General features: G+C 51.0%; 1 protein-coding gene across 2 annotated transcripts; it reads left to right on the top strand.

Moving 5' to 3' along the window:
* The first annotated feature begins 1,296 nt into the window (after positions 1-1,296).
* Ms4a15 (membrane spanning 4-domains A15) lies at positions 1,297-7,988 on the top strand. Of its 2 annotated transcripts, XM_026407640.2 has the most exons (6): positions 1,297-1,521; positions 2,773-2,895; positions 5,259-5,315; positions 5,963-6,055; positions 6,352-6,465; positions 7,339-7,988. In XM_026407640.2, exons 1-6 carry the CDS (start codon positions 1,297-1,299, stop codon positions 7,453-7,455), a joined length of 729 nt encoding a protein of 242 aa, XP_026263425.2. In that variant the 3' UTR covers positions 7,456-7,988. The 2 variants fall into 2 exon arrangements, with proteins under 2 accessions (XP_026263425.2, XP_026263426.2); XM_026407641.2 differs by lacking the exon at positions 2,773-2,895.
* Positions 7,989-20,973: the final 12,985 nt, after the last annotated feature.

The following is a 20,973-nucleotide window of genomic DNA, read 5'->3' as shown; positions in this document are numbered from 1 at the left end:
GCACTAGAGACACACACTTGCTGTTCATTTTAAGCGACTGGCACACACATGTGTATACAGTGGAATATATGCACGCACAGATGCACATGTACATACATGTGTTATGTTTAAGAAACTATTTCAGGAGCTGAGCACAATGGCGCATGCCTGCAATCCCAGTGGTTCTGGAGGGGCAGAGGCAGGAGGAATTCAAAGCCAGCCTCAGCAACTCAGCAAGGCCCTAAGCAACTTAGCAAGACCCTGTCTCTAAATAAAAAATAAAAAGGGCTGGGGCTGGGGATGAGGCTCAGCCGTTGAGTGTCCCTAGGTTTAATCCTAATACCAAAAAAAAGAAAGAAAATATTTCATGCAATGAGTGTTGTGCCTAAGCAGGGTAAGGGATGGCTTTGATGGGTATTATGAGGCTGGTACCAGTGTTATTATCCCCACTTTACTGGTCAGGGAACTGAGGCAAGGGGAGGTGACCAAAATCTGCCAGGGTCCGGAGCTGTGTCCTGAAATGCTGAACTCGGCTTAGAAGGCCAACAAGAAGGTTGACGTGTTTAACGTCATATAATCCAGCAGACGGATCACCCTGCTTTTTCCTGGTTAACTCATCTCCGACACCTGGCTACTAGATGGTTTCTCTCTAATGTTTTCCCAGACCAACCACACCCAATGTCTCCATAACCCGTGTCATCTTGGCAACATAATGACATTTGTCCAAGAGAAGGGCTCCCACGGCAGGAACCCACCCAGGGGAATTATTTGCACAAGTTCAACAGCTGCAGACTGAGAGGCAGGAAGGGAAGAGTAAGTCCTGAACTAAGGGTAAAGAAGCTGGCTCTCTGGCTAAGCTCTACCTTGCACTAGCTGTGTGTACTTGGGAAAGTCACTTACCCTCTCTGGGGGAAATGAGTATGTTTAAGTACCTGCTCCTTCAGAATGTCCCCCCTTGGGCTGGGATTGTAGCTGCGTGGGGAAGCTCTTGCCTCGCCTACAGAAGGCTCTCAGTTTGATCTCCAGTGTAGCAAAAAATAAAGGGGTGGGGGTGCCTTTCACATAATACAGCACAAGAGTTTAAGGTCAGGACCTCTGACATCAAAGAGACCTGAGTTAAGTCTCAGGCTTATCTGCCTGAAAGCCCCTGTCCTGGGACCTACCTCCATTCCTTAATTTTCGGCTTCCTCAGTAGGATCAGAGGATTGGACCACATCCTGCCTTGGGTAAGGAAAGACAAGAAGCCTTATGCAAACGTGGAGCCTCCATCGGTACATTATTACCCCGAGCCTTTGTTTCCCAGGCCCCCTGAGCACCATGTCCGCGCCTCCCGCCAGCAACGGGGTATTCGTGGTCATCCCGCCCAGCAACGCCAGCGGCCTCCGCCCGCCTCCCGCGCTTCTGCCCCCCTCCATGTGCCAGCCTCCAGGGGTCGTGCAGTTCGAGGAGCCACCGCTGGGGGCGCAGGCGCCCAGGGCCACCCCGCAGTCCGACCTGCGTCCAGTGGAGACATTTCTGACCGGAGAGCCCAAAGCTTTAGGGGTAAGAGCAGCAACTCCCGAAGGTCGGAGGCCTAGGTGCTGGGCAGGTAGTGAGCACCCAGCCGCGGGGCATCCAGGACCCCCGGGAAGGGGCAGCAGGCAGTGGTCAGATACTTGAGGAGGTCTGGGTCCTGCACCAGAGAGCCCAGGACCCCGCCCCGTGGAGCTCACGGGGAACAGATGACTCAGAGAACTAATGAGGCTGATGAGGACGTGAGGGTGGGGGAGGGGCGACACCAGCTAGGGCCGGGAAGTTCTCCTGGGGAGCTAACCTTGAAGCTAAAACCTAAATGTCAGGTTGAAGGCAGTCAGGGAAGATGGACCCAGGGTGGGTGAGGGGAAGGATCCTCAGAGTGGAGGGGACAGCAAGTGTAAAGGGCTCTGGGTGGGAGGGAGGTGGCTTGTTCAAGAACAGAGACAGAAGGTTGTCAGGGCTGGGATGTAATGAGCAGAGGAAGGAGGGACAGGGGACCAGGGGACCAAGACAGTGTAGCCAAGAGCCAGCTCCTGTCATCCACAGCAATGATGGCCTTCACGCTCTATTCCAGTCTCGGTGGCGTTGAGATATTATTCTCTTGGAGGGAATAAAATATTGGATGGTTGGATAGACGGACACGCCCTTGCGTGTTGCTTAGAAGAAAATCTTTACACAAATTACCTTCAACAGTTTATTTGAGCGAAGAATGATTCACACATGGGGCAGCTGTCAGAACCAGAAGGCATTCAGGGAGGTCCACCCAGCAGCGGGAGTGGCCCCAGGGGAACCCAGGAGCCAGGTGGCGATGTCGCCTGATTGGCCGCAGCTAGGCGCCAGCTTGTTTGGATGGGGTGGGATGAGGCATTTGCCTTCTGTGGACATGCCCACCCAAACTGGGATGGATGAGGGAGAGACTGCGAAATGAAAAGGATGCTCGAGGCCATGTTTATTGCAGACAGCAGGGGACAGGAAGGGCCAGGGAGGTGGTCAGTGCAGAGTGTTGGGACCAGGAAAACCAGAGAGCCACAGAGCCATGCTGCAGAACCCGGACTCAGACCACAAAGCAGATGCAACCCGCAGGGATCGTTGCCCTGTGGGTCCCGTGGCTGCGGGGAGCTGGCTTTCTCTTAAAACTGTCTCTTACTGATGTTATAATGATGTCGCCTCCAAAGAATGGGATCTGAGTTCCTTGGCCGGCCGCGCTCTCCTCCCGGGCCGGCAGGGGGCGGCGTGGAGCCGGCGGCCCGCGGGCTGAGCCCTGGCTGCTTCCCGCAGACGGCGCAGATCCTCATCGGCCTCATCCACCTGGGCTTCGGCAGCGTCCTGCTCATGGTCCGCCGGGGCCACCTGGGGATGCTCTTCATCGAAGGCGGCGTCCCCTTCTGGGGAGGAGCCTGCGTGAGTGCCGGGCCATCTGAGGGGCCCCCACCCAGTCTCACCTGTCCCCCTGCCTCACCCCCACATTGTCCTAGGCTCCTCTCCTCCTAGCTGGGACCTAAAGCACTTCCTACGAGAACCAGAGCCTAAGTCCAACTCCTGACCCCCAACCTGAGCCTGACCTAGGTAGGGAAGGTTCCAGCAAACAGCCGGAGCAGGCTGCCAAAAAAGGATGGCCCAGCCACATGCCTACCACCTGAGCCTAAGGCTCACCCCACCTCCAAACCCCTCGGCTCCCTCTGAACTCTACCCCAGGGAGTCTGACCAGCCCAGAAAGCCCTGCGCCCATTCCTCTGACCACACCTCACTGGCCAGCTGCCCACCCTTGCTGGACAACCAGGTGAGGGCCTCCTGATCATCTCCAGTGAGAAAGGCGCATTTCAGTGTTTGCAAAGTGAACGCCGTTCGCGCCTTTGCAAAAGCTTTGGGGTCAGGCCAGTGGGGTCTGAATCCCAGTCCCACCACTTATGATCATGACGTCCCTTAGGCAAGTCACTGAAACTCAAGCCTCAGCTTCCTCCACTAAGAACTGGGTTCCTAGCCACAGCCCTGACCACTCCACAGTTTGCTGAGGAAATCAAGAGATGATACAGAACAGAGCCAGTGACTAGCCCTCAAGTTCTGCAGCTAATGGCGACTACCGTTTGTGAGGACTCCCCTGATGGAGAGAGTCAGGTTTGCAGGAGGGCCTCCTGGGGAGGCAAACACAGACACAGCATCTTTCTTCCCCTGTCCAGGCGGCCTCCAGCAAGAGGCCAAACCCCCAAAAAATGGGGTCCAGAGAGGCCAAAATTGCTGACACGCCATGGCTAGAGAAGGATGGTCACTTGGCCATGCTTGGGGACTGGCGCTAACTCTTAATGGTCCAGAGTGACCCAAAGTTGGAGGAAAATGTGGGCAAATTGGACACTTTACAAGAAAAAAAAATCACAACAGGGAGAAAGAAAGGAGTCCCCTTCTTTCCTGAGCTCCCTCCTGCCAGGCTCTGTCACACAACATGCCTCAGAGGGACGTCAAACATGGTGGAAGGGAAAAATCAAAGTAAGAACCTGCTCTTCAAGCTCAGGAGACATCAGGGTCGGGAGACCCAGGCAGGACTTCCCCAGCCTCAACACCTAATCATTCCATGGGGTCTGCACACTGCTGGCCTCTGGGGACCCCAGAAAGTCCACATGGATAGCTTTCCTCAGAGGTTCACGGGAGTCCTCACGGGCACAGAAGGAAGGAGACAGGACAGCTGAGCCATGGCTCCAGCTGGGACTCCTCTGTGCAGCCCTGGGCCAGTCACTGCCCCTCTCTGAGGCTCAGCTTCCTTGTTGGCCTCCAGCGCTGGGAGCTGGACTCTAAATCCAGTGCCATCTTGACACAGCCAGTTGATGCTGAAGAGGCAACTCCACATCTCAAAACTAAGCTCAGTTCCCGCCCCGTTTCCAACCCTACCCCTCCCTCATCTTGGCAAAAGACACGGCCATCCATCCAGTTGCCAAAGCCAAAAGCATGCCAAGAGTCATCCTGGACTCCTCCTCCCACTCCCACATCAGCGCACCAGCAGGGCCACGGACTTGGCCTCCAGAGCAAGGCTGCGCTGGCCCACCTCTCCTCCGCTATCGCATACCCTGCTGCTCACTGCCTGGACGGCTGTGGTGGCTCCCTCCTAGTCCTCATCCCCTGTGTCCCCAGGGCCTCTGGGACCTCACCGTCTCCCTCTGGCCTTTCCATGTGACCCGTCCCTGCACCTCTCCAGCATGGCAGCAGCGAACCACAAGCTGCCAGGCCTGCTGAGTGCGGGGCCCAGAACCGCTGAGTGCCACTGCCACCTGCCCGCAGTCCAGCCGGTCACAGAGCCAGCCTAGAGACGACTGCCCAGCCCATGGGCGCCATGAGGCAGGTCCCTCGGGAGCCATCCCTGGAGCCGGCCTCTGCACCCCACAAACTCTGCACCTCTCCCTGCAGCTCAGAGGCCTCTCCTGTCCATCCTCCAACCTCAAGTACCCCCACGGCTCCTGGTCACTACACCCCCACCTTTCTCCAGTGTTTGTGAAGTGTCTGTGCTGCCCAGCAGGACAGAAGCCCCGTGAGGATATGATGTCAGTGGGACACCTACCTTGGAAGCGCTGGCCCCAATTCCCTGCACAGACCCTCACAGACTCCTTTAGACCCTTGAGAGAGACCCCGAGGTGCCTGGCCAGAAGGCAGACAGCTTGGTGGCCAGGAAGCAGCTGCTGCCCTGTCCCTGGTACCCGTGACCTCTTCACAGAGCCCTGGCAAGATGTGCCCTGGACAGCGTCCCTGCCGAAGCCTCACTGGACCCCTCTTTCCCACAGTTCATCATCTCTGGGTCCCTCTCTGTGGCAGCCGAGAAGAACCACACCAGCTGCCTGGTAAGTGTGAATGGCCGTGGGGACCAGGGGCCGAGGGGGCCGAGGCGGATTCCACTCCGCTCCCCCCACCCGCCCACTCCCTCATGTGGCTCATTCGACAAGCGTTTCCTGGACATCTGCTTAGTGCCAGAGACAGGGCAACCAGACATAAAGTGCACGTGGACAGGAGGAGACAGGACACACTTCCAAATACAATCCAGGGTAGAAAGGGGGCGACCAGGGATGCAGCGCTCACCGTCACCCAGAGAGAGGGAGACACACGAGGTGCCCTGGGAGAGCAGGCAGCCCTGCGGGGCCTGGTGGGCAGGCGGTTCTCACAAAGGCCTCCACCTGAGCTCTTTCCACAGCAGGAGGGAGGCAGAGGCCTGCTGCCAACCTTGCCCAGGGAGGCCACGAAGGCGACCAGGCCCTTCTCCCTAGCAGCTTCCAGAAGGAAAGGGAAGCAGAGGGCATCCTTCTGCGGCCCCAGGGACGAAGAGGAGAGGAGAACAATCCAGGAGAGCAGCCAGGCCCAGGGAGCAGGGCCACTGCTCCCACGGTCCCTGAGGCGGGGTGGAGGAGGCTGGCGTGGCCAGCTGCCGCCCCTGTCCTTTCTCCGCTGTCTCTTTGCCCTGGTCCTTTCCCTCATGTCCCTCTCCGTCCGGCAGGTGCGGAGCAGTCTGGGGACCAACATCCTCAGCGCCATGGCGGCCTTTGCTGGAACGGCCATTCTGCTCATGGATTTTGGTGTCACTAACTGGGTGTGTCGCCAGTGCCCCCAACTTGGAGAACAGTAGAGCCACACCCAGGAGGGGACGGGAAGTGACAGTTTGCAGCCCCAGAGTACTGAGGGTCTGTCAGTCCTGATAGATCCCACAAATGGGCAGCAAGGGGAACCGGGAAGCAGCCTGGGAGGGTGAAGGGGGTGCAGGATGGCCCAGGAAGAGTGGTTGCAGGCACAGCTGGGACACCCCGCGGCAACCTGGCACCGGGTATTCCCACTGGGGTGGGAGGTGCTTGTCACAGGCTTGCCTTGACTGTGGGCTTTGGTCCCCAGGATGTGGGCAGGGGCTATCTGGCAGTGCTCACCATCTTCACCATCCTGGAATTCTTCATCGCAGTCATTGCCACCCACTTTGGGTGCCAAGCCACACGTGCCCAAGCCAACGCGGTGAGTACTCCCACCCTACGCCAAGTCATATATGGCCCTTTAGGGAGGGCTGTGGGCATTGAAGGCTCCCTGCCTCCAGCCTCCTCCCACTTCCCTCTGGAAAGCACGTGGAGGGACTGCCGTGCAGCGACATCACCAGTCCCAAACAAGTCCTCGCACATCCATGAAGATGAGACTGTTCACCCCGTGGCCACGCGGGGGCGCCGCTGCGCTGAGCCTGCGGGCTGAGCCAAAGCCTGGGCTGGGATTGGGGGACTCTCCAGGAATTCACTATAAGGGAGACACGGACATTGGAAGAGGTAGCATGACTGGGGTGGAAATTGAGCTTATTTTCCGAGAAGATGGAGAAAAGGGAAATCAAAAGGGGGGCCATGGGGAGCATTCAAAGTCGAGGAACCACTTAGAGCAAAAGCTGCCTGGGCAGGAAAATGAAGCGCAAGGGGTGGAGATTGCTGCCGGGGTGGGGTGGGAGGGCTCCTGAAGGTCTTGGGCAGGGGAGTGAGCTGGGTTCAGGAAAACAGTCCAGAGGACTGGAGGCCAGAGCTATGGGCCAGCAGTTCCTGTGAATGGAAGTCCTCAATCAGGACAGGGACAGTCCGGAGAGATCACACGGGAGGATTAGCTCCTAGAGAAATGGGATTTTTGTCTGCTTTGCTCACTGCTGTGTTCCCAGTGGCTGGGTAGTAGTTGGACCCAGCAAATGTTTTCCTAAATATTGGCTGAATGAATGACAAATTCCGAGCTTGCAGTTCCCGCTTGCAGGATGCGTCTGGAGGGTGCTGCTCTCAGAGTGCCCACAAGAGGGCACTACTGTAACACACCCGAAGGCCTCAGAGGGCTCCAGGACTTTGACTGGGTTCCTTTTCTTCGCAGTCTGTGATTTTCCTGCCAAATGCCTTCAGCACAGACTTCAACATCCCCAGCCCAGCAGCCTCCCCGCCCCCTGCCTATGACAATGTGGCATATATGCCCAAGGAGTCCTCCGAGTAGCAAGCTGTGACTCACACAGGTTGGAGTCCAGCCTTTACCCTCTCTTCCGACTCTCCCCACCCCCGCCTTGCTCATAGAGGGCAGCCCTTCCCCAGGTGTCCCCTCCAAGCCACACACGTGGTGGCACTAAGTGTTCCCCAGGGGTTTCTTTCCAGGGTTCATGTCCTTCAGTCCCTGAGCCCTGCCCACCCTTCCAGGGATGTCCCCTGGTGCTGCTCAGGGTTTCTCTCTGCTCCCTGGGGGAACTCCCGACCTCGGTGGAGACTCAGATTGAGACCTAGCCTAGCCCACAGGACTTTGGAAGGTCATTAAGTTCAGAACCCAGAATGTTCCAGAATGTTGTGGTACACAGTGAAGCTGTCCTCCCTTCCCAGGGTGGCTGGGGACCCTTCTGTGCCTTTCCCTGCTCCTCCCCCACCCCCACTGCCTGAGGAACAAGGCTGTCCCTGAAGGTGTCCATGGGACCTGGACTGGGTCTCCTAGGGACGTGGACGACACCTTCAGCCCAGTATCCACAGGTCCTGGTGCGTGGTTTGTCTCATCCACACCACAGAGGAAAATAAACTGTGTGGCTTAAATTTCAAGTCTGTCTCATGGCAATGACTTACTTTTTTAACCTCAGGAACTTCTAAGGGTGGACTTAGGTTTATCAGAGGTCCTGAGAAGAAGGGAAGGAATCAGGGAGGAAAAGAGAAGGAGAAACTAAAGGAAGAGGGAGGTTAGCCCCAAGTTGAGACCACAGCCCAGCCCACTGTCCTCTGCTAACCAAGTCCCTCAAAGGTTGTGTGGGGGCCACATATCACAGATTAGTTAGGAGGAATTAAAGAGCTGGGATACTCCCTCGAATCCCAGGCTGGAACTTGAGGAGACTGGAAGTCCCCTAGAGATGTCCCCTGTCCCGACAGCATGGAGCCACAATGTAAAGATGGCTGCAGCTGTGCCGGGACTGTGCCCCCACGTGCATTCCAGGGAGGGCCAGATGTGCAATGTGGATTTTTGAAGACTTTACAGCAAATAAAAGGGACAGTGTCCACCACTGAGAGACTTCAGCAGAGGTCACCAAGAACAGAACTTGTAAATTGGAAGTCATGGAAGTGACTGGGTCATCCTGAATTTGCAAGTTTAATCTTTCTAGCTCTGAGAGGCAAAGGGAGGTAGAGGGGTAATGTCCATGGAGAAGAAGAATGCTGGGAGCTACAGAACTATTAAAAGAAATTAAAGAAGGTCTACATAAACGAAGAGAGATATACTATGTTCATGGATGGCTTGATTCGTTAAAATGTCATCCTTCTCCAAAATGTATCCAGAGAGTCAATAGAATCACATTCAAAATTCCGGTGGTCTGTTTGAGAGGAAATTGACAGCTAATTCTAACATTCCTGTGGAAATTCAAAGGACCTAGTACACCCAAGAAAAACTCAAAGACAGGCAAAGTTGGAGGACTGAAATGACCAGACTTCAAGACATGGTGTAAAACAATAATTCGGAAAACATAATTTTCATGCAAAAAATAAACAAACAGACCAAGGGGACAACAAAGCCCAGAAAGAGACCCTCACTGAGTCACTTGAGCTATGACAGAGGCCCAAATGCAGTTCAGTGGAGAAAGAATGTTCTTTTCAATCGATGGTTCCAGAGGAAATTGGATATTGGTATAGAAAAGAAAATAAACTTTAATTCCCTCCTTGTACCATACATAGAAATTTATTCTAAATGAGTCCTAGATCCAAACTTTAAAATTAAAACAAGATTCTAAAATGATAAGAAAAATATCTTTATTACTTTGGGTTAAGCAAAGATTTCTTAAACTGGACACACACAAAAATAAACAATTTTCATAAACAAAAAGACTGATAAGTTGGAATTTATTAAAATTAAGAACTCCAGTTTAGCAAAAAATCAGGAGTGTGAAGATGCAAACCACAGACAAGGGAAAATGTGTTTTTTTTTGTTTGTTTGTTTGTTTTTTTTCTTTTTTTTTTTATTGGTCGTTCATAACATTACATAGTTCTTAATACATCATATTACACGGTTGATTCACGTGGATTATGAACTCCTGCTTTTACCCCTTATACAAATTGCTGTATCACATCAGTTTCCCTTCCATTGATTGACATATTGCCTTTCTAGTGTCTGATGTATTCTGATGTCTGTCCTATTCTCTACTATCCCCCCTCCCCTCCCCTCCCCTCCCCTCCCCTTTTCTCTCTCTACCCCTTCTACTGTAAATCATTTCTTCCATTTGTATTATCTTGTCTTACCCCTCCTTTCCTCTTATATGACATTTTGTATAACCCTGAGGATCGCCTTCCATTTCCATGCAATTTCCCTTCTCACTCCCTTTCCCTCCCACCTCTCATCCCTGTTTAATGTAAATCTTCTTCTCAAGCTCTTCGTCCCTACCCTGTCCTTGTTTACTCCCCTTATATCAAAGGAGTCATTTGGTATTTGTTTTTTAAAGATTGACTAGCTTCACTTAGCATAATCTGCTCTAATGCCATCCATTTCCCTCCAAATTCTATGATTTTGTCATTTTTTAATGCAGAGTAATACTCCATAGTATATAAATGCCACATTTTTTTTATCCATTCATCTATTGAAGGGCATCTAGGCTGGTTCCATAGTCTTGCTATCGTGAATTGAGCTACTATGAACATCGATGTAGCAGTGTCCCTGTAGCATGCTCTTGTTAGGGCTTTAGGGAATAGACCGAGAAGGGGAATAGCTGGGTCGAATGCTGGTTCCATTCCCAGCTTTCCAAGAAATCTCCATACTGCTTTCCAAATTGGCTGCACCAATTTGCAGTCCCACCAGCAATGAACAAGAGTGCCCTTTTCCCCGCATCCTCTCCAGCACTTATTGTTGTTTGACTTCCTAATGGCTGCCAGTCTTACTGGAGTGAGATGGTATCTTAGGGTAGTTTTGATTTGCATTTCTCTGACTGCTAGCGATGGTGAGCATTTTTTCATGTACTTGTTGATTGATTGTATGTCCTCCTCTGAGAAGTGTCTGTTCAGGTCCTTGGCCCATTTATTGATTGGGTTATTTGTTATCTTATTGTCTAATTTTTTGAGTTCTTTGTATATTCTGGTTATTAGGGCTCTATCTGAAGTGTGTGGAGTAAAGATTTGTTCCCAGGATGTAGGCTCCCTGTTTATCTCTCTTATTGTTTCTTTTGCTGAGAAAAAACTTTTTAGTTTGAGTAAGTCCCATTTGTTGATTCTAGTTGTTAACTCTAGCACTATGGGTGTCCTATTGAGGAATTTGGAGCCCGATCCCACAGCGTGTAGATCATAACCAACTTTTTCTTCTATCAGATGCCATGTCTCTGATTTAATATCAAGCTCCTTGATCCATTTTGAGTTAACTTTTGTGCATGGCGAGAGATAGGGATTCAGATTCATTTTGGTGCAAATGGATTTCCAGTTTTCCCAGCACCATTTGTTGAAGATGCTATCCTTCCTCCATTGCATGCTTTTAGCCCCTTTATCAAAAATAAGATAGTTGTAGTTTTGTGGATTGGTTACTGTGTCCTCTATTCTGTACCATTGGTCCACCCGCCTGTTTTGGTACCAGTACCATGCTGTTTTTGTTACTATTGCTCTGTAGTATAGTTTGAAGTCTGGTATCGCTATACCGCCTGATTCACACTTCCTGCTTAGTATTGTTTTTGCTATTCTGGGTCTTTTATTATTCCATATGAATTTCATGATTCTTTTATCTATTTCTACAAGATATGCTGTTGGGATTTTGATTGGCATTGCATTGAACTTATATAGGACTTTTGGTAATATCGCCATTTTGATGATGTTAGTTCTGCCTATCCATGAGCAGGGTATATTTTTCCATCTTCTAAGGTCTTCTTCTATGTCTTTCTTTAGGGTTCTGTAATTTTCATTGTATAAATCTTTCACCTCTTTTGTTAGGTTGATTCCCAAGTATTTTATTTTTGGGGGGGATATTGTGAATGGAGTAGTTGTCCTCATTTCCGTTTCAGAGGATTTGTCGCTGATATACAGGAATGCCTTTGATTTATGCGTGTTGATCTTATATCCTGCCACTTTGCTGAATTCATTTATTAGCTCTAATAGTTTCTTTGTAGACCCTTTTGGGTCTGCTAGGTATAGAATCATGTCATCTGCAAATAGTGATAATTTAAGTTCTTCTTTTCCTATTTTTATGCCTTTAATTTCTTTCGTCTGTCTAATTGCTCTGGCCAGTGTTTCGAGGACTATGTTGAACAGAAGTGGTGAGAGAGGGCATCCCTGTCTTGTACCAGATCTTAGAGGGAATGCCTTCAATTTTTCTCCATTCAGAATGATGCTGGCCTGTGGCTTATCATAGATTGCTTTTACAATGTTGAGGTATGATCCAGTTATCCCTAATTTTTCTAGAGTTTTGAACATAAAGGGATGCTGTACTTTGTCGAAAGCTTTTTCTGCATCTATCAAGATGATCATATGGTTCTTATTTTTAAGTCTATTGATGTGGTGGATAACATTTATTGATTTCCGTATATTGAACCAACCTTGCATACCAGGGATGAATCCTACTTGATCATGGTGTATAATTTTTTTGATATGTATTTGAATCCGATTCGCCAGAATTTTATTGAGGATTTTTGCATCAAGGTTCATTAGAGATATTGGTCTGTAGTTTTCTTTCTTTGAAGTGTCTTTGTCTGGTTTCGGAATCAGGGTGATGTTGGCCTCGTAGAACGAATTTGGAAGTTCTCCCTCTTTTTATATTTCCTGAAATAGCTTGAAAAGTATTGGTGTTAGTTCCTCTTTAAAGGTTTTGTAAAACTCTGCTGTATACCCATCCGGTCCTGGACTTTTCTTAGTTGGTAGTCTTTTGATGGTTTCTTCTATTTCCTCTATTGTTATTGGTCTGTTTAGGTTGTCTATATCCTCCTGGCTCAATCTGGGCAGATCATAAGACTCAAGGAATTTATCTATGCCTTCACTATCTTCTATTTTATTGGAGTATAAGGATTCAAAGTAATTTCTGATTATCTTCTGTATTTCTGAAGTGTCTGTTGTGATATTGCCTTTTTCATCCCGTATGCTAGTAATTTGGGTTCTCTCTCTTCTTCTCTTCGTTAGCATGGCTAAGGGTCTGTCAATTTTATTTATTTTTTCAAAGAACCAGCTTTTAGTTTTGTCAATTTTTTCAATTGTTTCTTTTGTTTCAATTTCATTAATTTCAGCTCTGATTTTAATTATTTCTTGCCTTCTACTTCTTTTGCTGTTGTTTTGCTCTTCTTTTTCTAGGATTTTGAGATGAAGTATGAGATCATTTATTTGTTGGTTTTTTCTTTTTTTGAGGAATGAACTCCAAGCAATGAATTTTCCTCTTAGAACCGCTTTCAATGTGTCCCATAGATTCCGATATGTTGTGTCTGTGTTTTCATTTAACTCTAGGAATTTTTTAATTTCCTCCTTGATGTCTTCTAAAACCCATTGATCACTCAGCAACCTATTGTTCATTCTCCAGGTGATGCTTGATTTTTCCTTTCTTCTTTTATCATTGATTTTCAGTTTCATTCCATTATGATCAGACAAGATGCATGGTATTATCTCTACCTCTTTGTATTGTCTAAGAGTTGCCCTGTGACATAGTATATGGTCTATTTTTGAGAAGGTTCCATGTGCTGCTGAGAAAAAAGTGTAGCTACTTGATGTTGGGTGGTATAGTCTATATATGTCAATTAAGTCTAGGTTGTTAATTGTGTTATTGAGTTCTATAGTTTCCTTATTTAACTTTTGTTTGGAAGATCTGTCCAGTGGTGAGAGAGGTGTGTTGAAGTCTCCCATGATTACTGTATGGTGGTCTATTAGACTCTTGAACTTGAGAAGAGTTTGCTTGATGAACACGGCTGCACCATTATTTGGGGCATATATATTTATGAGTGTTATGTCTTGTTGGTGTATGGTTCCCTTGAGCAGTATGAAGTGTCCTTCTTTATCCCTTTTGATTAGCTTTGGCTTGAAATCTATTTTATTAGATATGAGTATGGACACTCCTGCTTGTTTCCGTGGTCCATATGAGTGATATGATTTTTCCCAACCTTTCACCTTCAGTCTATGTACATCTTTTCCTATCAAATGCGTCTCCTGTAGACAGCATATTGTTGGGTTTTGTTTTGTGATCCATTCTACTAGCCTGTGTCTCTTAATTGGTGAGTTTAAGCCATTAACATTTAGGGTTATTATTGAGATATGGTTTGTTCTTCTATCCATATTTGTTTATTGATGTTACTAAACCTGATTTGTTATCCTCTTTGACTACTTTCCCCCCTTTACTGTCCTACCTCCCATTGTTGGTTATCAATGTTATTTTCCATTAAGGGAAAATGTTTTGAAATATCTAATATCTGACAGAGATCTCACATGCAGGGATAGGTAAATAAGTCCTAGGAATTAGTAAGGAAAAGACAGACTCCTAATTTAAAGTGGGCAAAGGACTTGAGCCACCACTGCACCAAGAAGGATATCCAAATGGGCATTAATTAAAGCTAGGCACGGTGACAGACACCTGTAATCCCAGTGGCTTGGATTGGGAGGCTGAGACAGGAGGATCACAACTTAGTGAGGCCTTAAGCAACTTAATGAGACCCTGTCTCACAATGAAAAAAATAAAAAGGGCTGGGGATATGGCTTACTGGTGAAGCGCCCCTGGGTTCAAAAAACCCAGTATCAAAAAAAAAAAAGCCATTAAATGTGTTCAATGTCATTAGTCAATAGACAAGCATAAATTAAAACTCCAGGGAGATTCCACAATATGCCAGGAGGCCTACCATTAAAAAGACTGACTTCTAACACCAGTGGGTTTGGGGACTCAGCTTCTTCTGCATTGCTGGTGACAGGATAATAAAATGACTACACTGGGGAAAAAAAAAAGTCTGGCCAGATCTACTAAAGCAAACCCCATGCCCATGTTCTAACCCAACATTCTATTCCTGGATACATACCCAACAGAAATGAGTGAATGTCACCAAAAGACAGGTGCAAGAGCTCTGGGTGACACCTTTACTCATAATAAAACTTGAGCTTCTCAAATGTCCATCAGTCCTAGATCAGGTAATTAAATTATAGTAGACATATTCAAAAGGAACGATGTGAAAGAACCGCCAATCGACATCTAACACATGGATGAATCTAACTGAAAAAAGGCAAGCTTTGGGAGCATCCTTCTGTTGATATGAATTTTGAGGACGGGCCTCCAAAATGAATGTTGACAATGCACCGCTGAGTGCCCTAGGAAACAGCAGTGCTGACTGAGCGGGGCGTGGGGCATCTCTGTGTCCCGATCTGAGCGATGAGGATGTGGTGGAGTAAAAATTACCTGGATGCACTTAAGCACTCCACTGTATGTTATCACCTCTGCTTTAAAAGGTGGAGCTAAAATTAGAAAGCGGTACCGTCTTACTGACAGGTTTCTGCAGAACCCAAACCTAATGGCTTAAAAGCACACACAGTCACTGTCAAGCGGTGCCTGTGGTCCGGATCTGGGCACAGCCCAGGGAGGTCCTCTGCCTTGCGACTCTCAGGCTGCAGTCAAGGTGGCCACGGGGCTGCGCTCTCATCTGGAGGCTCAAATGGTGAAGAATCGCTTCCAGGCTCACTCAGGCTGAGGGCAGCATTCGTTCCCTTGAAGCTTTGGGGTTGAGGGCCCCCGCTTCTTTCTGGCTCTGAGGTTCAGTTGCCTGTGGCCCCAGAGGCCGGCTTCTTGGGCCCCATCGACCTCTGACCCCATCAACCTCTCTAGCAGGAGGCAGTCCTCATAACAAAGTAATGAAATGACGGAAGCCACCGCCCACCTCTTTGTACCAAGCTCTCTGGTGGACACAAGTCACAGGTCCCACCCACTCTCAAAGAGAAGGGTGAGTGGGGGGCCCTTAGAGTCTACCCACCACGGTTACGTTTCTGCTCATTTATACCTGGCAGGTGTGAATATGGGTTGTATTTAACTCACTCCCATTTTTTAAAAATACCGTCCTGTCCCCTACGTCCCTCTAGCTCTGGGTTTTCTGTCCTCTCCTTACCACAGTCCCCACTTCCTGACCCACTGAAATCCCTGTCATGGATCTCATGGTCACCAGAGTCAGTGAGCTCCTTAAAGCCCTGATTTTAAACACGATCACTCTAGCCATTTCTTTAATGTCGCCTGCCCCTCTGTGCGCAGCACACAGCCCTGTGTGATCTCAAGCTGCTTTGCTTTCATCTAACCATCTACTCAGCAGCGGCCTTTGGAAGCCGATGATAAGTCCTGGCTCCGGAGACAGCGGATGTTAGCCAAGGTCCTTGCCCTCACAGAGTTCACATTAGCCATCTGTGCCCACCCTCTGCCTCCCCCCAGATCTCTTCTCTGAGCAGCTCCAGCACCTCCTTCCATGGCCCACTGGGGAGGAATTTATATCATCCACACAAGTCCCTTTCCCACCCGTGTCCCTGATGACAGCGGGTGTCACGACAGACCTTGCTGCCCCGGCCAGAAGCCCAGCATGCGTCCCTTCTCTCTCAGCCCCACGTGCCCTCTGCCCCCTGGATTTTCCTGGCTCTCGATGTTTCCACTCAGCCCAGTCTCCTCCGACCTTCCCCCGAGACTCTCACTGGTCATTATCTGTCACCTGCATCCTGGCATTCAGGACCCTGCCCCCCCACCCAACCCCTGGCCCAGGCTGGTCCGACCCATCTCTGGAAAGATCACAGCCGTGGGGCTGCTTCTAAAGCACCACAGTAATTGACTCACTGCTCTCCAGACAGCATCGAGACTCTCCTTTGCCCTCAGGCTAAAGTACAAACTCTAGCTCTTGGAGCCACGGAGAGGTAGCCCCCAGCCCCACAGCCTTGACCCTCCTCTTGCGCTTGACCCGGCAGCCACCAAGGAGCTCTGTGAGGCCTGTCTGCCTGGGAAGCTGTCCCTGCCTGCCTCCTGCTCTCCCACTTGCCCGGCTCAACCCCCGATCCTCCTTCAGGTCTCTGTTTAGAGGCCACTCCCACCCATTGGCCTTCCCTGCCCTCGTCCTCTCTCCCCTCCAGGTCTCTGCCCAGCCCTCCCCATGCCCGCCTTCCCAGTGTCACACCACTGACCCACCCAGAACCAGGCTGACCTCCCGGATCTGCTTTTCCCCTACTGCGACTTGAACAACAAGTGACCACAGATGTAGTGGCTCGGCCCAACACAAATCTCCTGCCCTCCAGTTCGGAGGTCCAAAGTCCTAAAGTCAAGGTGTCCACAGGGCATCTTCCATGCACAAACTCCTTTAACCCTCCAGTAACTCCTCCCAGGTACTATTAGCACATTTTACCGAAGGGAAAATTGAGTCCCGGAGAGTTCAACTGACTCACCCAAGACCACATGACTGTGAAGTGGTAGAATCGAGATTTGAATGCAGGCAGGTGGATTCCTGCACCAGCTCTGACGTGCTAGGCTGTGCTCGGCAAGTTGAAGTCACTGTGCCCGGGTACTGGGGAGGGACCGTCTGAGAAGCCTTGCTTGGTGCTTCCCTGCTTCAGTACGGGAAGCTGGAGAGAGAAGCCAGACAGAAAAGGGAGCCCAGCTCCCCACCTCCTGAACCCGAAGAAGCTCACAGAGGACCTGCAGATCCCGGAGCTGGCACTGTGCCCAGGGGCGCGGGGAGGGGTGGGAGAGGGTGCCAGGGCAAAGCCAGACAGCTTGCCCAGGGCTGCCTGATGCGATTCACCAGCCATGCCCAGATCCTGATGCCAACAAATCGACTGTGGGACAATCAGATAAACTTGAACATGGACTTGGTACTTTACACCTAGTGAGTAGTAAAGCTGGGATGAGAACAGGCGTTTCTAACCCCTAGTGTATTTCCTGGACTCGAGCGGTTTCTGAATGCACAGCAGAGACCTGCAGGGCTTTGGGCTTTTGCACTGAGCATGCTTCGGTGGACTCCAGGACTTCATTTAAGTTACACAGTGGTGATCACGTGGTCCTACTTCTAAAGAGTCCGAATCTTTAGAATAAACAGCAAAGTGCTTACCAACGGAACGGCAGAATGTCTGGGTTTTGCTTACCAGCCAGGAGAACAAGGCCAGCCAAGAACCAATGACGGCCCTGGCCTGGGGACAGGATGAGGGGGGATTGTGACATCATTCTCTCCATTTTTGTGAATGCTTAAAATTTACCAAAATTAAAAAGATCCTTTCAAAACACTCAGCCTCTGACTCTGTGACGATCACAAGCACCTTGACGCCAAGAGTCCTGTGCCATGAACAGGATCCACTGTCCATGTAGTCTTTGCAACCAAAAAAAGACACGAGGGGCCCTAAAGTGTTCCCCTGCCTACGTTTGGGGATGGGAGAAGTTCTGACAGCTTTACGCAGCTGGGCGTAAAGCAGGGGGTGGGTCCGGGAGGGAAGAGATCCAAAGTCTAACGTTGTAAAGATGTTCTGATTTCCCAGCGCTCTGTGGGGCCAAGGCAGCTCAGGGTGCAGGACATGGCAGAAGCTCAGAAAGGAGGTCCCCAGACCAGGTGAGTGGGCCCTCCTCACAAAGAGGGGGATGTCTCTGCGACTCCTCGTGGGCTTGGTGGGTGGGCGAGCAAGAGGACCGAGTTTCATACCCATCGAGTCAGTGGTTGTCTGTCAGGTTGGAGGTGGATGGGTGTCATTTAAGTCCCCCAAAAGGAGCAGATGCCAGCCTTTCGCAACCCACCACCCCCACAGCTAGAGAATGGGTGTCCCACGCTGTGGGGAGGATCTGCAAAGTGGGTGCACCATCAGCCTCTGCCCCAGGGAGAGCCCCATCCTGCGGCCAGTCACTGCCCTTAGAACTGGGAGGAACCTCCGTCCGCTCTGACCCAGTCCTGGAGACACACACAGAGACAATATGGAGAAAGCAGAGGACAGGGACCTGTCCAGGACCACCCTTTCCAGAACAGAGGACTCTGTTCCCCCCAGACCCTGGGGCCCCTGGCAGGTGACCTCCCCTTTACCCCAGGACCCCAACCTGAGGCACTGAAGGGGGTGGCCTTGGAACATACACAGGCCTTTTTCTAACTGGTGAGCACTGAAACCCGATCCTCTAAGGTCCCCACCAGCCTCTATCACATGGTGCTACTCGGGGCCTCTGACTGCCACCTGTCTGCTTGGGGCACACGCCCACACGCGCACACACACACACCCAGAAGCTCTCCCTGTCCCCTGGGCTTCCCCTGCACAGTCTGACCAGGGTCACGTTATTCATGCCCAGGTTTTCTCCTCCTGCATGACCGACCGCAGACCTGCCAGGGACAGATCTCACTGGTTCCAGCAGGGGCGCTATGGTGTCCAGTTCAGAACTCCATAGACAAACCCGCGAATGGCAGTCTGGGTTCTCAGGACACTGGCTTGATCCGCTGGGAGCTCTCCGTCCCTCCCCACCACCTCCCCCACCCCCAGGAGCCCCGCTCCCCCGCCCCTCTTGCTGTGGGCAGGATTCAGGTGGAGGCAATAAACTGTCAACTCCCAATGACAGAGGTGGGATGTGTCCCGTCTTGTCAGAGGGCCAACCAAGGGCCAGGTGGGGCCCAGCTGGCGGGATTCCAGGCATGTGATAGATTGGCGCTAAGCTGGCTGACATGGGTGACTAAGGGCCGGGCCCAGCATCTGTGACCTCTCTCTCCTAACCCTCACAGCCCATGCGCCAGGGCTGGCCCTAGGCTCCCTGTGTGCAGATGAGGAGAGACAGACACTGAGATGTCTAGACCTACCCAGGTCACAGCTCCCAGGAGTAGAGCCAGGATGGGGCCCTGGCCTGTCCCCTCTCAGTGCTGGTGGTCCAGCCCACTCTGCTGCTCTTCTGGGGGACGAGAGGCTCCTGCCCAGCTCTGTTCCTGCCCTCCCAGGGCTGCAGAAGCAAAGGGGAATGTGCAGGACCCAGGGTGCTCACAGGCCCTGTACTGAGCACCAAAACCCTGCTCGGTATCCCTGGGATGCCAGGCTGGCTGGACTGTGGTCCCTGGGGAGGGGACAATGCTAAGGAATTTCCTCCCCCCTGCCCCCATTCTGCCAGCTGACCTTCACCCCAAAGCAGCCCTGCAGGTGCAGTGGGCCGGGGCCACAGGATATGCACATCGCAGGACTCAGTTCACCCTGGGTCTCCACAGAGGCAGTGAGACTTCACCAAGCCTTCCCCCTGGCATTCTCTAGCTGTGGGGGTGGGAGGTTGCTAAAGGCTTGCAGCTCCTCTCCTCCTGTTATAGGAAGGCCCTGGAGCAGCGTCCACCCCGGGAGAGAAACAGTTCCTGTTGATAGTAATCTGAGAGATCAGAGCCAATCCCCATCACCACCGTGGTACATATCCCACAAGAAAGCCAAAAAGAAAGCAAAGAAGGTCAAAAAATAAAAATAAAAACCTCCAGGACCAGAGGTTTGGAAGTTTAAGGTCAGTTGGACCAAAAGCAGACCCTCCAGAATACCAACTGCATAGAATCATTGGACCATGAGAAAAAGGGTTGTATGCCAGTTCCGTTCAGGAAATGCCCTTAATGCTAAGGGTACACCCCTGTAGGAACCCTCACAGCCATTAATAAGTGAAAGAGGAAAATGATATCCAGGGTTTCCCAAAGTTATTTGACCATGAAACCCTTTTATTGTAGACCTGTTGGGATCAATTCTCCATGGAACATAGTTGAGAAAGGTCACTCTGTGTTCTTAAATAATCTTATTGGATTCTTATTGGATATCTGAACCACTTTCCCTACCACAGTGCCCATAAGTGAATGTCCAGATGGTTGTCCTCTCTAGAGCCCAGATACTCACTACCCGACAAGGTCCCTGCTGGTCCGTGGAGGTATCAACCCAGCAGCCCAGGTCCAAGAGCCCAGGCAATAGAGTACAGACCACACACGGTTCCAATCCCAGGCACTTCCCCACTGTGTGACCTGGGCCAAGGCACTGGACTTCTCTGAACCTTGGGCTCCTCCTCTATGTAACGGGGCCCACTTCCTGGGAATTGAAGGAGGTTGGCCTGCAAAATTGCCTCCTCCGCCATGCTGGCCATGTCCCTTGGGTAATGTCCCTTCCTCTCCTCCCTGTCCACGACAGTCACCTGAGCTACGAGTCCCTCCCAACCCTCCAAGGCTCTTTCCCCCTCTGTGGAAAGGAATCAATTCCAGCACCTCAGTGGGAAACCTAACAAAACCAAACCTAAAAAATGGGGGTGTTCCCACGGGACCTCCTGAATTCACAGGTCAGTCTGGAAATCAAGGAGAACGCTCCCCGCCCCCCAGTTATTTTATTTCTTCCAGGATAAAGAACCTGAGAACACTCACAGCCTGTAAAGGATTCACTCATGAGCCCCGTGTCAGGGAGAACCCATTCCCACCTCCATCCCCACCAGCCGGCTCCCGGGCTCCCCTCCCAGCTCCCTGCTCCCCTCCCAGCTCCCTGCTCCCCTCCCAGCTCCCTGCTCCCCTCCCAGCTCCCTGCTCCCCTCCCAGCTCCCTGCTCTCCCGGGGAAGGAAGGCTTCAGCTTGTCTCCCCGGCAGCCCCCTGAAGCGCT

This window comes from Urocitellus parryii, chromosome 4, assembly GCF_045843805.1.
Source record: "Urocitellus parryii isolate mUroPar1 chromosome 4, mUroPar1.hap1, whole genome shotgun sequence".
Lineage (NCBI taxonomy): Eukaryota > Metazoa > Chordata > Mammalia > Rodentia > Sciuridae > Urocitellus > Urocitellus parryii.
Note: the sequence above shows the minus strand (reverse complement) of the source record. Positions and strands in the feature narration are given on the sequence as shown.

Bases quoted from the DNA above. Each gene is read 5' to 3' on its own strand.
- Ms4a15 (XM_026407640.2), top strand. From the start codon at position 1,297: ATGTCCGCGCCTCCCGCCAGCAACGGGGTATTCGTGGTCATCCCGCCC. The intron at 1,522-2,772 runs GTAAGAGCAGCA...TGCTTCCCGCAG, and splicing joins GAGAGCCCAAAGCTTTAGGG to ACGGCGCAGATCCTCATCGG. The intron at 5,316-5,962 runs GTAAGTGTGAAT...TCCGTCCGGCAG, and splicing joins AGAACCACACCAGCTGCCTG to GTGCGGAGCAGTCTGGGGAC.